The following is a 15,695-nucleotide window of genomic DNA, read 5'->3' as shown; positions in this document are numbered from 1 at the left end:
TGGCTGCACAACTTAGCACACCATACGCTTGGTGGAATTTAAGATACGTCTGATGTACAGGATTGCACTAGATTGTAGAAAACGCTACGTCGGACAGACCGGACGCTGCATTAATGAACGATTGAGAAGGCATCGCGCAGCCGTAAATTCATTGGCGGGGGGAGGACATTTGCAGATCACAGCCGGCGGTGGTCTTGCACGCCTGACTTCCAGGGAACACGCGTGCTGCGCAGCTTTAGGACGCAACTGCAAAGAGAGATCTTCGAGGCGTTCGGTATTATCAAACAAAATGACGAATGCGTGAGCACACCGGCTCTGGCTTCGCACACAAACAAGCCTATCTACAGCTTCAATCACAATCTCTGTGAAAGCTGCGCCTTCCGTATCCTTTTTGGAATTTCTGCGGATTTATATGCATGTTTCCCTTCTTTTAATAAAAGTCTCAGTTGATGTCTTTCGCTTGTCCCGTGTCACTGTCTCTTATTCTGTCCCCGTTTAGTTTGCTTTTTACCATGTCGAAGGCGAAGTGCTGGAATGTTTACCCGTACATCTGCGCGTGAACGAAGTTAGACATAATTATGAAATCTGTGAAAATCAAGATTAATTTTACTAAGTACACAAAATATAGTGCGAACCGTGATGTTACTGAGGTAGTTCGCGCAGGGGCCATGTGCGGCACATAAAATTTTCTGTCCTGCGACTATATCAGGGGAAAAAAACTTTTTGGACTGCCAACGGTGAGCCAAAATGATAAATTACAGAAGTAAAAGTGCGCAATAAATTCCTAATGGAGAATTCAGCAAATTTACTTTATTGGCATTTTATAAGAAACAAAGGGCGTTTGCACCGCTTAAATGTTGTTTGTTCATGCAGAACTGTGTTGCGTAAATTAATAATCCGTAATCCAGTGATTCTTACAAATACTATACCCTTCTCGGAAAGCTAATTATTGCGTACCGTTATAGAAGTGCGAAGCTGGTTACGCAAAGTATGATTTTCACATAAATATAAGCGCTCAGTTGTTCTCTGTAGAAAATATGTACGGAGCTGAAGGCATAAAATACACCAAGAACGTAGAAGTGCAAGGGCGGAATTTTCGTATCGCTGAATACGCTTTAAAACACTCTTGGAGATCGCTAACGAGAAATCACGTGTTATTAGAAAGGATGTATTATATGACCTTTTTTTTTCTAGCTAAAACATGTTCTTAAAAAGGCATGAGCTTCCTTCTGGTAAAGACAATCGTAACACAAAAAAAAGGCGTTGGTTAAATAGTTGGAATGTAGTTGTAATGATTCCAGCGTAATGTCCATACAGCAAGGCATACACTATCACGGCCTGAATACGGTTAAATTTGGTTGTATGAACTCGAGCACTCCGTTACGGCAGAAAGGGCCCTTGGAAGTTAGGGGTTGTGGTGCGAGGTTTCCGAGGTGTATGCAAAGAAAAGCAAACGTGACGCGGGCACCGTGAAATATGGGGAACTTGCAGCCATGGGGAGGGCGTACATCAAGGAGGTTTTATACAACCTCCTTGGCGTACATACGCACGTCGTAGGCGAGGCATTCGCATACTCGCAGTATACGACAGTGAAAGACGGTAGTTTGAAGCGATAGCAGAGCGTGTATTGTATGCGGTTACCACGGTAGCCGGTTGTCCATCCTGCCGTAGTACTGATTTTTAGAACTCTGCTCCACTTTCTGCGTGCGCAGGTAAAGCATCTCCACATGATCACCGGAGTCTCCCCGCTTTTGTACTGGCTAACAAACTTCGTCTTCGACTTTTCGTTCTACCTGGGCACGGCGCTGCTTGTGCTGCCGCCTGTGGTGTATTTCCAGTATGACGTGCTCACCCCCTCCGATATAAGTGAGTACTTCGCAGGAGGCGTTGCAGTAAACCAGGAGTAACCCAGTACATTTGTAAAAGTTACCGAGTTCGGAGAAACGAGAAACAACCAAAAAGGAGGAGCAAGTTTTTTTCCTATCATAACTAATTCCACCGCAGTGCTGATACCGCGCCCCCCGGCAATTCTTTTTTTGTGAGAAATGAAACAAAATATTTATAAGAAATTAATTCCTCGAAATGTACGCTGATCTTGCAATGCGGACGGCTTTTGACGCTCACAATTGTGACGGCAGCCAATACAAAAATTGACTTCCTACCCTTCCATGGGTTTCGTGGGGTGATGGGCGAATAAAAAGTACAGACCCACAGTAATAAATGAAATTTTTGTTGCTGCTGCCACCGATGTTGGAATGTTACGCTCAGAGTATGAAAAAAATTGGCCAGGCTTGTGTGCAAACCATTTCCGAATCCGACAACTACCGCTACGTTAGCCTTATTATGGGAAATAGGATAACGTGTTCATACTACAATAGCATCAAAATTGCTGCGGATACCGCCACCTCCCTGTCTCTGAGCATTCTAACATTGAGGTTAGTCAAACATCTCAAGTAAGCAATATTTGGTTGCTACAATGTAGCGCTTTCTTGCAACGTGTCTTCTTAACTTTGCACCAGATATTTGAAGCAGGGAATTCACAAAACTTCAAAAACGCAGAGCTGCTGACGGTTGGTTCAGGCTGCTCGGTAATCGGGCTTTATTACGTTGTCTGCCCATGTCGAGCGGTGAGGTTTAAACACGCGCCCATAATCTCTCAGGTAACCCAGCACGTCGGCAGGATCCTGGAAAAGCCTACATACGTACCTCAGTGTAAATCCACCCGACAGAAGCGCGCACTCGAAAATAATGCCGCAGAATGTAGTAGTCACACAGCTTTATTTGGGCACCGTTTAAAACTGTTAAGCCTAAGGTCCAGGGAAGCCGATGGGCCCTGCGAGATCCTGTAGAAGGGTCCCAGTGTTGGAATTGTGCTTAGATTCAGGGTATGTGACTTAACGCCCCGAAGCTACAACGGGGCTATGAGGCGCGCCGTAGTGGATGACTCTGGATTAATTTTGACCACCTGGGCATGCTTAATCTCCACCGAAATTGCAACCCATGTGCGTTTTAGCTTTTCGTCTCCGTCAGAAAAGCAGCCACCGCGGCTGAGATTAAACCCGCGTCCTAGAAGCACAGCGCCTTAGCCCATGCGCCATACGGCGGGTCTCAATTGTGTTCCAAATGCAAAAAAAGTCTGGGAAAAGTTGCAGAATATGGGATGCGATAATTGGGTTAGGACCACGAGGATGATACAGATTAAAAGCTTATACTCGGGACTGTGAAATCACACTCGGGCATTCTGAGCGAGAATATCCGTAAAGCTAGCCTACTCCAGCAAAAAAGAATGCATGAAGCACTGGTGTAATCGGAACAATTGCAAGTGGAGATGTTGCGATACTGCGAGCCGGATGTCATCTGTGTCTCAGGTTGATCGCCGCTGACCAACTGGCTACACCTGCCCTTGACAATAAATATGTTTTGATACGATGTGCCGTAGTTACCTAGTTTTATCGCGTGGCTAATTTACCAGGGACCTCAATATTTTTAAACACATACAGCAGTTCTTAATTGTCCACAACACGAAATATTTATTGATGGGGGTCGCAAAGTGGTTCCTGTAGTATGGTCATACTTGTCTAGTATGGTCAAATTATTCCCAGTTCCCTTTCTCATCCGTGATAATGACGTACTTGCCCACATTTAATGTAAACTTGTTGCTCTCCGGTGATACTTATGAGATGCCTTGGAGAGCGCAAGAAATTAAGCGAGAGGTACTTCCTCAGAATTGCCACCTCACGGCCGCTGTCGCCTACTGCACTCAATTTTTTGCGGAATACAAATATCAAGAATAAAATGATAGCAACTGAGAATTTTACTCTCTTTCTCTTCGATCGCTTCGGGTGTTTTGCAAGCAATACTGCTATCTTGAAATCTAGAAGATCAGCGATCCGTCTGACTAGAATGTTTGTTAGTACCACCGTTCAGAACACAAGTGCCGAGGAATGTTCGGGCATTTTTCAAGCGTTGACCTTTGTCACATTCTGGATCCCTTAGGCCTAATTTGGAGTAAGGAGGGATGAAGGAGAATCGGTACTGTGCACTTCGTGGTGCGAACTTCAAAGAAGAATGACAGCAACGTTAAATGGAGGAATGTAAAGGGAGAACTGCACATCGTGGCCCTGCTTCTGCTTCCACTCTGACGCAAAGCCACTTCGACTTTCCCCGCATACTCGCTAAGCAATGCTCTCCATTACCGCCCTCGGGGAGTATTTTTCTTCATATTTTTTATTTGTAAGTCCCTTAATGGTGGTTCAAATTTCCTCCCTAACAAAAGCTCTGATGTAGTTATTTATTAGTTTCAGTTCGGCATGCGTTTTTTTTTTGTTGTTAAATATTTCCCAACGAAATAAGTTCGTAATTGTCTACATACTTGGACGAAAATTAATTGCTTTCTTTAAACGTTCTGCTGCGTACAGATCGTAAAATTTTCTATTTTTCATCGGCATTATAACAAGCAAAAAGTGTTCTACACAGTTTCGGTGATGCGTTAAAGGGAGTTACAACTGCGATGGCTGTATAGAGTGCACATCCTTACTGTGGCACATTTTGATTGTTGAGCACTGGTCAGACAAAATTGTGAAAGGTTCTCAAACCTGTTTCTTTTTTCACAGAACTAATCTTCGCACTCAACTGTCTCCACGGCTACGCTGCTCTACCAGTCATCTATGTTTTCTCCTTCATGTTCAACAATCCGGGCGTTGGTTTCTCGACACTTGCGGTCTGGACATTCATAATATGTGAGTCCCCGAAGCTTTTGTTTGCTGCTCCTGTTGTCAGACTATGAGGTTGGTGGCGGGTGCTGGTTCGTGCATCCGGGTACAATACAGTTTATGCTGCATGGTGAGGCGTTTCGTTTATACGGAGGCGAGATCTGCTGACGAGACGCTTTCTCTTTCTACAATCGATAGGTATAGTTATTGTGTGCATACGGCAGAATTGTTTACTTATTTCAATGTCTCCTCTCATGTACCACACGCAAAGGAACGGGGATAAGCTATAGGAAGTGGCCTGACACCTGGTGCAGCATAAGATGAGCATACTATTTGCACCATCAGCAATAGGCGAATAGCACAGAATGTACCCGTTAAAGTCATCCTTGCTTGACGATGCGAATGCGGCTGTATGCTGGGTTATATTAACAGAAAAATATAAGGGACACAAAAGGTAAAGAAAGGTGATGACAATGAGAAGGCATATGCGCGTTCCCTAACTGGACATCCAAGCTTTCGCTATCACTATGTGACAAGAAGTGCCGAAGTGTGCTCGTAATTTTTTACTAAGAGTTGGTTTGCTTGCTCCAAAAATATTGCAACGCGCATGCCATCGGTACATGGATAGGTTCTCATTCGCAGTATGCACAAGCGTGAGTAGTAATTTCAGATTCAACGTGAACAAATGTTTCAAGGGTATTGGGAAATGGCCGCAGCGTTTTTGAACCCTTGTAATGGCTTGTAGATGCTGCACCTCTCTGTATTATCAGAGGAAGACAGCGCAGGTGGCACAAGGACAAAAAATTCACCCCACCTCCGCGAAGGGAATCGTGAGGAAATGCGAATGCATTTCTTTTGCGCGAGAGTGCGCGGAATTTATAATTAATGAGGGGATGGTGATTTGTAGCGTAACCATTTATTTAACACCTGTTTGTGTTGTCGCTGTACTTGACGGCCACGATCACTGTCTTGTGGTCGGTAAAGTGCACAGTCAAAGGGTCTTTGAGAAGCATGCGGGCGTGGGAGAGTGGGGCGAGCGTCGAGAGGAGAAGCACCGAAGCACCGCGCTACCCTCGCCTACACTCTCCCACACACGCGGGAGCTCCGGCGAGCTCCCGCGATGCGAGCGCCCTCACACGCCCGAGCGCGCTCTTCCTCTCCACTCACTCGCCGCTGAACCGCCCGCACCACCTGCTCCGGTTGCTAGGGGTGAGGAGGAGCGCGCGCGCTCGCAGCTGTTGCTATGGGAGAGGGGGTGAGAGCGGAGAGATAACACCTGCGGGCGCGTGGACGCTGCACGACGCCTGACATGGCTCGACTAAGAAATGCATTCGCATTTAAAAGATGACTAGACACACACGAACGCTGGGACCAACAGTATATTCAAAACTCTCACACACGCGCACGCGCACGCGCACGCACGCACACACACACACACACACACACACGCACACACACGCACGCATACACACACGTGCGCGCACGCGCACACACAGCAAACGAACATTTATTGGGAGGGGTGGGTCAAGGCCGCATGGGAGAACGGGGGAAAGTGAATACGAGGGCATCAATAATGTCCTAACATGGAGGAGTCATGGACGAACTACCACAATGCGGATAAAGCCTCTGTGAGACGGCCTTGGACGGATCCCTCGTTTGTATATATATATATATATATATATATATATATATATATATATATATATATATATATATATATATATATATATATATATATATATATATATATATATATATATATATATATATATATATATATAAAGTAACAAAGATTGTGAGCTGTGCCAGCTGCGCTGTCTTCCCCTGATAATCTTCACCCAACACGCCCAAATATCCGCCTCAGTGCATTTCATCTCTGTGTTGTATTATTCAGTGAATATTTTTGTCACGCAACGACCGGCATCGGACTGAAACAATTCGTTCAGTTCTAAATCACGGTCTTGGCAAAGGGTTCCAACGGTATTACGGCGCCTTCTTCCTCACGGAAATGTTGGACTTGTTTTGCCGTCCTCAAGATGATTTGATTATGGTTAGCTGGTGCGCGACGTTGTCTTACGCCTGCCTGCTTATAACGTGCTCTGGCGGTAGACTTCAACAAGCCTGCTTTCTTGTTTTGTAAACCGAGTTCGCTGGGGGCATAATGCATGGAAGAAATTAGCAGTGCGAATATTTTTGGTTTATATTAAATCCTTCGGTAGAGCTTAGCAGAATTAGCAATCAATATCTGAGCCTTCCGCACCTCGATTAGAACTTATCAGTTCGACGATTAGACAGTAAAACTTTACTGACCAAAAATGGAGGCTAGGATTTTTATTACAGGAGCACAAAGGCATTATGTGGAACCAACAAGTGAACAATGGGTGCCGCAGTAGTGGAATAGTAGTGTTAGACTACGTTACGATCTTCAGCTTGCATTAATTTCTAAACTGTGGGGAGATGATTTTTTGCCCCACCGTCAAAATTTCCTACGCGTGTGGGGTCAAATCGGCAATTTTATCTCGGCCATGGCGGTCGCTTTTTCGATGGAGGCGAAAAGCTTAAAACGGTTGTGTGTTCCACATTACGGCGCACATTTAAGATGCCCAGGTGGTGAAATCTAATTCGGAGCCCTCCACTACGGCGTGCCTCATTGCCTGCGTAGCGTCGGCGTTTCGGACCCCACAATCAATCAATCAATCAATCAATCAATCAATCAATCAATCAATCAATCAATCAATCAATCAATCAACCAATCAAAATAATTTTGTCTCCAAAATCACAGCCGATCAGCACACGCGGCAAAGGTACGTTTTATTTAAAAATGCAATCAGGACTACTGAGGTGTGCAAGTGGTTTGCTGTTGCTTGGCTGACTGCCCGAGTAGTGTAAAAAACTGAGAGAATTTTTCAAAACCATATACATCTCGAGGTTAAGCTTGCCTACATTATAATTTTTAAGAATCTTTGGCCGAACGGGAGCATACAAGAAGTGGAGTGAAATACACAAAGCCTGGTAAAAAGCTCCAATTCATACAAAGGGCAACGAAGTAGTATTGCTGACCGCGAGGTCTCCACAGTGACTGGCTCTAACTGGTGTGATTAGCTACATACTTGGCTTGGAACCAGTTTGAACTTGGTCGAATACAGAAGTCGAGACTTTGGTTATAGTACTACAGGACCAGACCTGCCCTTATTTCTGCATTTATTTTTGTGTGAAGTGGTGTGAGTTCGACGTGCTTTCCATTCAGCCCTTAGGGCATTGGTTTTTCTTCCTCTCAGTAAGGCATTCACACAGAGTGAAAAAAAAAATACTACAAGCTTACGTCAACTCAGACAATGCTTACAAAAAGGCACAGTTCTTCATTATATTTACAATGTATGCGGGGATGTCTTGCAGGGGGCAATAAAAAGCGCCCATGCTGCTTTCGGTGTAATGCCTTTGCTTTCTGTGATAACGAAGGCAGGTGCATCGATGAACCCTGAAAGTAATGCTTTGTCCAAGAAGCTTTATAGCGTTGCTACAAAACGCTCAAATTGAATAATGAATAGCTTTGCTTCTCTCCCTCTCTTCTGGCACTCAATCTCGGCAGCGGCCATTGGTTGCTTCGCCTCGGTGTTCGTCGATCACTACAGCCACGGCGAGTCCAGCCCGCACTTGGTGATAGCAATCCGGATGCTACTCCAGGCGTTGCGGATGGTGCCTTCCACTTCGTACTCGCGGGGCATGATCAAGGTCCTGCAGCTGGCCCACGAGAACGCCGTCTGCTGGAAGGGAGGCACCGAGCTCGAAGCGAGCTGCCGCGGCGAGGCCAACCAGCACCGCCTCTCGCTCATGCAGTGCTGCAGGTGTAAGTGCCCTGCAAAGACACAATTGAGGTCTGCATGGTGGCCCCATTAGAGCTTCGCTGGCGTTATTTGGGATAATTTGCAGTTTGTTTTATAATCTCTTTGTTTTATAAACGTTCATGGTCGGTGCCAGTTTTAATCATTTTTGTCATAATTTTCAGTTTATTATTTATTATTAGAAAAGCGTACAGGGCATTAATAGTAATATAGATAGAGCGGTTCCAGACTGTGACAGTGTGTTGGGACTCCTTGTAAGTGAACACGCAGGAAAACATCCGCACAGGTTACAAAGACTGGGCATGCCATTTGATTGTCACATGGAAGCCATACGAAGAAAGCCAAAATCAGTAAAAGTTCTGCACAATAGAAGAAATTTGGCTCTGGCTAGATCCATATTTGTAGTTTCAGCGCAAAAAAAAATGGGCGTGAAAAGAGAAGACGAGGATAAGCGCTAACTTCAATTAGAATTTTATTGAACTACAGTGATATATATGTAGACTAAAAAGACAGAAATCAAGAGATACACAAAAAACTCTAACAACGGATCAACTTGGTGCCACCCCGCACGCTACCACAGCCACTACCACATCCAGAACTTTTTTAGTTAAGTCCACTACTTCTAATTAGGACAAGGTTACCTTTGTAGCGCTGACACATTCGAAATCGCCTAGTCGTATTTCAGCCACCTTTACTATCTCGCGTGTGCGTTGATCCGAATAGTGAAACAATATGGCAGCGTTTACAATGTATAGCACGCACTCGTATTCGCCGCAGTGAGTAGGGACGTTATCGATATTTCCTTTGTGGACATTGTTTTGATGCTCACTTAGTTCTAGTTTACGCACCTGCCGTTTGTTTTACATGTACATTTTTGCAGGCCAACGCAGTACAGTAGAATCCCGTTACCACAGCCGACGCACTAGTTGGCTTGCCCCACACTACAGACCTGTATCAAAAGCTCTAACAGAAATCCCGCTTTAAAATGCACCAGCAGTGTACATTACTGAAACCAGCGCTAACTTTCGACTTTGAGTTTGGCTCATTTACTAGGTGAAAGTTTTCTTTCTGCGCTGACCTTCGTACGCCAACACTTTTATGGGGCAACTTGAAAGCTCTTTCCGGCATAACGCCCAGGTTTTCGTCCGCTACATAAATGATATCTTCATTATTTGGGAGCACGGACGCACAAGTCTGCCAACCTTTGTATGGCATACTAATTCCTTTTAAATGGCTATTAAATTCTCATGCCGGTATTCTCATATTCTCATGCCAGTATTATCATCAAATTCTCATGACGCTACCGTGGTTCTACATAATGGTGAACTATAACCGCACTTTATATAAAGCAGCAAGAGTACTATGACCATATCAGTCATCAGCGGCATTGCAAACAGGAGATATTTGTAGGACAAGCTTCCAGACTTGGAAGTTTGTAGTGATGACAGAGACTATGTAAAGCATCTCGACGAACTGAACCCCTCCCTAGAAAGCAGAAATCACTCAGTCGGCTCGCTGGATCAGGCCTAGGAACGTACTACCTCTAAGCTGGAAAGAAATGTAGTGCTCAAAGGCTGAAACGAAAGCGCCAGGCCGCCTGTCCTAATAACCAATTTCTCAAGCGCGCTTCGTAACGTAAACAAAATCCCTCAAAAATACTAACCCATTTAAGCTAGCAATTCCCGACCTAAAGTGGCTCTCCCGGACACGCCAAGGGTCACCTACCTAGTAAATAAAAACTTAAAAGATACCTCTGTGCATGCCAAATAGGTCCTTCCTAGCAACTGGCCATAAGCCCACGTCACTGTCCTAAACGCAAGACTTACGCACATCTGCAGACGGGCTGCATTTCTAAAGAAAAGCCAGCAGTCCACAACGCCAAGGGAGGCACAAGGGAATAGTTTGGTTTTTTATTATGTTAAGTTGAGGTAACCTAATTTTATTTAGAAATGAAAGTGGAAAAAAACATGCGTCCACAGTGGGGACCGAACCCACGCTTCCTGATTACATGCCAGGTGCCTTACCAAATCGACTATCTGGGTGGCCGGATGCTTCTTTCCTTTCTGGGGTATATATATTTTTACACTGTATGCTGCACTTAAGTGTGGTAGCCAGCACCGCTCCGTCTACCTTCCTGTAATCAGAAAGCGTGGGTTCGGTCCCCATTCTGTACGCATGTAGCTATATATATATATATATATATATATATATATATATATATATATATATATATATATATATATATATATATATATATATATATATATATATATATATATATATATATATATATATATATATATATTGTGAGCCGTTAGTCGTGTGCTACCCTGTCGGGGCATTGACTGCTACTAGTTACCTAATGGTTACTATACCATACCTCAGCTTTTTCTCATAATCATCCTATTCATCATCATGTTCCATCTCATCGGCTCGTGGTCTTTCTCTTTACCTTCGGCTGAGCGTGTGTTCCGTGACGGCTGCTACGCCTAATAAACATCTTGGAGCAAGTCAGTCGTTCGGGTCATTGTTGTAGCATGGAACAGCCAACAAGGTCGATAATATTGCGAAATTTTCATTTTCATGGTTCCGAAACGAAACGTTTTACTTACTCTTTGCGTAATATTTTAAAACAACGTGATTCGCCTTTTTTTCTGTTGTTTTCCGTGTAAACACACTTTTTTGAAAAACTGGCGCATTTGATGCCCCTTGCTATATCTCTGCTCCGAGGCACAGCTAACGTTGCAGGGCGGCAGACTTATTTTAACCAGCTGGTGATGTTAAACGTGGATCAAAATCTTGGTACACGGACGTTCTCGATTTCCATCTACTTCAGAAAAACGATCGTGGGGAACAGAGCTCGAAGCTACTTGTGGTCAGAAGCAAACGGCTTAGCCACTGAGCAGCTCCTGCGGTCACACTTGTCAAGTATTAACAATTCGCAGGTGTCGGGCCTTTTAAACAAATTATGAAATGCAAAGAGTTTGCACACATCGGCTGTGGTCTTTTGCTGTTGCGCGGTGGAGCACTCCTGCAGCCTGATTGCTCCAATAAAGTCGCAGCTAGGGAAGGGCAAAGTCGTTTTATGTTCCATTCAAGCTGCCGAGAACGACATTTCGTTTGGTCAGCTTGCACTACGCTCGCGCTTCCAGCAGCAACAGACCGTTGCTACAATGGTTCTCATTCATTTCTTCCGTTGTTACATAGAGCGTGATAGTGTTCAAATGTCTGGAGGGGAAAGTGCGCGAGCGGGTACACAGTTGATGGTACGTAAATGAAAAAAGGCCAATGCATTGACTGTGCAAAATCCACAACGGAGGGTCGAACCGTATCGGCATGGACCGGGAACCGTATGTCTATTTTCGGTTCAGTTCCGGCTTTCGGTTCGTCCGGTTCGACACCCTGATATATATATATATATATATGTATATATATATATTGTAGAATATATATATATATATATATATATATATATATATATATATATATTGTAGAACAGAGACGTACGGGACGAGGGATTCCGTAAGGACCCATATCAAAGTTGCAGTCCTTATTGCCAGAGCTGTTTTGGCGTTTTAACAGTGGTTTTTTTTTTTTTAGTGCCAAATGAGGTATGATTGCCTTTTTTTATGCAGGAATAAATAATTGAAAATTCAAGTCGAGAAAAAATGCGCCGTTTTTTCCGGAAGCGTGAAACGAACCCACAAGCTCCGCATAACGCGTGCGGTGCTCTACCATTGAGCTAGTTCCGCGGCGACTCCCTTCTCGACTATACCGCGGGGTTTTGTATTTACGACTGCTCAGAGCCCGGTCAACTAGCGCCGCCCCTCGACCACCGCTTCCGGAAAAAACGGCGCATTTTTTCTCGACTTGAATTTTCAATTATTTATTCCTGCATAAAAAAAGGCAATCATACCTCATTTGGCACTAAAAAAAAACCACTGTTAAAACGCCAAAACAGCACTGGCAATAAGGACTGCAACTTTGATATATATATATATATATATATATATATATATATATATATATATAGTAACGGTGCCTTTAATTACAGCGGCGACGCGTGGTCAGTCCTGCTAGCGTTAGCGCGACAGTGAACTGGAGGAAGAGAAGAACGAATGCCTTTTGCCAGTGCTTTTGCCCCAGCTTTGTCGCCATTTTTGACCACCCGTGTGCTTAGTTATTCGAAAGTTCCCCCTAGTTTTATCTGCACGCTACATTTTTGGTGGAAAGTGCGGGTCGTGTCCCCGTATGCATCAAGAAGCTAGCGTTTCTGGAGACTAAGTGCCTCGAACGGAGTTGACTCCTGCTCACCAACGCACCAGTCGCCGACTCCAAGGTGCTCCACCTGAATTTAGCCACGTCAACCAGGGCGCCGATAACACACGTCATGTCCTCGACTAGGACGCAAACCGTCTATTCCGAGGTAACTTCGTGATCCATTATCCGCGAACACCGCGATCATATCACGGCGATGTCTGTGAGGACACTGAACACTGGCTTTACCTCTATGAGCCTGTCGTGACCTTTAATAGTTGAGATGCAGCACTGAAATGGCGATATGTGTATTTCTCCCTCGACCACCACGCCAGGACGTGGTTTGCGAACCACGAAAGGGAGTTCTCAAACTGGGATGAATTTCGCAACAGTTTCTGGCTGCCTATACAAGGCGCGACAGGTGGGAAAAGGCCGAAGCTGCGCTACACGTCAGAAATCAGCGTCCCAATGAGAGCGTGGCAATGTACTGCGAGGACATGCACCGCCTTTTCATACGCGCCGTCCCGAGTGTGACTGAAGAAAAGAAGCTGCGCCACCTCATGCGAGATGTAAAGCAGGATCTCTTTGCTGGGCTTGTACTCAAATCACAACAACACTGTCGCATAATATATTACAGAAGCAACAACAATGGAGTGGGCACTGGAACAGCGAGCCAGAGAGTATGACCGCAATCTCAGCTGCGCGCCAGCGGATGTGCTGTCTGCTGCCTTGGCCACCAACCAATATGTTCTACGGGAGCTAATTCGTTCTATTGTACGGGAAGAACTCCGTATGTCCCAACTGCCTAGGGCTTCGCCGTCGTATGCCTCTCTTGCTCAGTTGGTTAGAGAGGAAGTAAGGCAAGCTGCTCGAGAACCCGAGGATCTCAATCTGCAGCCGCCTCCTGTCAACTCAGCCTCTTACGCTCAAGCTCTGCAACCACCCAGCACGTCTGCTGCTGCGAGTGTCGCCCCTCCTCGTGTCTACCTCACCTTATACGCACGGAAATGGCGCCGTTGGTCCCCGCCAGCCTGGAATCCGGCGCACTCAACTTCCTTACCAGGGTACAGTTCGCAAGACGAATGTATGGCGTGCACCAGACCGCACTCCACTGTGTCTGTGTTATCACTGTGGAGAGGCTGGCCATCTCTCCTTCGCGGTTTTCATCCTGATGCACCCGCACAGAAAAAAATACACCGCTTGTATTGAGGGCGTTCAGAACAGAGCGCTAAGGTTTAGCTATCACGTATACGGGAGCCATGTTTCTATTACGAAATTACGCAACAGGTCCGAGCTCCCAACGCTTGAATAACGCCGCAAAGTTCACCGCCTCAAAACCCTGTTCAACATTGTCAATTGGCACATTAGACTAAGCTATCATGACTATGTACAATATAACACAGCGCATGAGACGCGAAGGAAGCATGAGACAATCCTGGTTCCTCGTAGTAAAACAAACGCTCGCCGTTTCTCTTTTTTTTCAAAGGACGATAAGGGACTGGAACGTTCTTTAGTTCGACGTGGTAAATGCGTCATCCTTGGATTCTTTTTTGGCGACCCTCGGTTCTAATCCTTGAACCCAGATCTCAACCGACATGTCTTATCTCAAAACCCGACAACTGCTGCACTCTGGCTTCGTACATCTGAGTGTCGTTGAACCATTCAATAATATGAATTTCGACGTGTTGGCTGTTGTCTCTGCTGTTTTTTCTACGCCTGTATTTCCCCTGGTCATGTATTTTTTGCATTAACGGCAATGAGAGTAGCTATGTCCTATGTATGACTTTATTGTCTTTTTTTGTTCCTCATAAGCTACAAGTAGTGCTACGCCTGTCGTATACTCTATTCCAGTGCGTACTTAGTCATTTACATGCCCAATCATACTGTTACGAACTTGTTCCTCACGCATTACAGAATTCAGAAATAATTGTTAATTTTTTGTCACTGTTCTTTGAATATTCTGCATATTTGAGTTATATGTCTAATTTATCCCTTGTTCCTCTCATTTGCTCGCAGTCTGCAAAATGCATTATTTCACTGCTTTGTACATTCCTGCCTTGGCAGCCAAAAGGCTGCTGGCAGTATTGACCAAATGATTAAGTAAACTGTAACGATAAATTTTGTGTAATTTGAAAAAAAAAGCACTCTCGATGTGAGTATTGCAGGTCACGTTAGAGTATTGCAGGTCACGTTAAGAATATATAGCTCTGAATTGGAGAGCACAGATTGTCGATGTATTTGTCGAATCGGATGCAGCACCGGTGACGTGTCGCGCATGCGTGCAATTCGAAGTGTGTATCTTGCCCGTTTTAATGCAGACCTGAAATCAGGGGACGCTGACCAGCACGCCATCCATCCCCTGGACATGCATTCGTATTCGGCCCTTTCCGAAGTGCTCAGCCTGTCCTTTGAAGGTGCTTTGATGTTCGGGGTCCTCCTCTTCGTGGAGTGGTATATTCCCCGCTTCAAGATGTGCATGAGCATGCTGGAACCGTCGGCCTATCTGCAAGGCGTCCAGGTCCCCACGTCGACGCAAGCAGCTCCACACAGCCTCCCTAGGCCCATGAAGGCACTGAATTTTTCTTTACTAGCTCGTGAACAATCTTAAGTTTGATTTTGACAAACCTACATACAACCTTTTTTTTTATGTGAACAAACTTAACTTTATCTTTACAAACCTGCATGCAACCTTTTTTTATGGGAACAAATTTAAGTTTGATGTTTACAAACCTACGTGCAACCTTTTTTTCTATGCGAACGGAAAATAAGTTTGATGTTGACAAACGTGTAGGCAATCTTTTTTTCGATGTGAATAAATTTAAGCTTGGTCTTAACAAACCTGCATGCGACCTTTTTTGCTATGTGAAGATATTTAAGTTTGATC

General features: G+C 44.8%; 1 protein-coding gene across 1 annotated transcript in view; it reads left to right on the top strand.

Annotated features, from left to right (window-relative positions):
• The window catches only part of LOC144168032 (retinal-specific phospholipid-transporting ATPase ABCA4-like), an 87,618-nt gene that overhangs the window by 13,470 nt on the left and 58,453 nt on the right, over positions 1-15,695 (top strand). The window contains exons 3-6 of the mRNA XM_077697121.1: positions 1,713-1,866; positions 4,614-4,739; positions 8,302-8,559; positions 15,130-15,380. Of these exons, the coding sequence (XP_077553247.1) occupies positions 1,713-1,866; positions 4,614-4,739; positions 8,302-8,559; positions 15,130-15,380 (789 nt within the window). The remainder of the gene's footprint in view (positions 1-1,712; positions 1,867-4,613; positions 4,740-8,301; positions 8,560-15,129; positions 15,381-15,695) is intronic.

Source organism: Haemaphysalis longicornis, unplaced genomic scaffold (assembly GCF_048455015.1).
Source record: "Haemaphysalis longicornis isolate Haplotype H1 unplaced genomic scaffold, Haemaphysalis longicornis Haplotype H1 scaffold_2, whole genome shotgun sequence".
Lineage (NCBI taxonomy): Eukaryota > Metazoa > Arthropoda > Arachnida > Ixodida > Ixodidae > Haemaphysalis > Haemaphysalis longicornis.
This window is presented reverse-complemented; position numbering and strand designations above follow the sequence as displayed.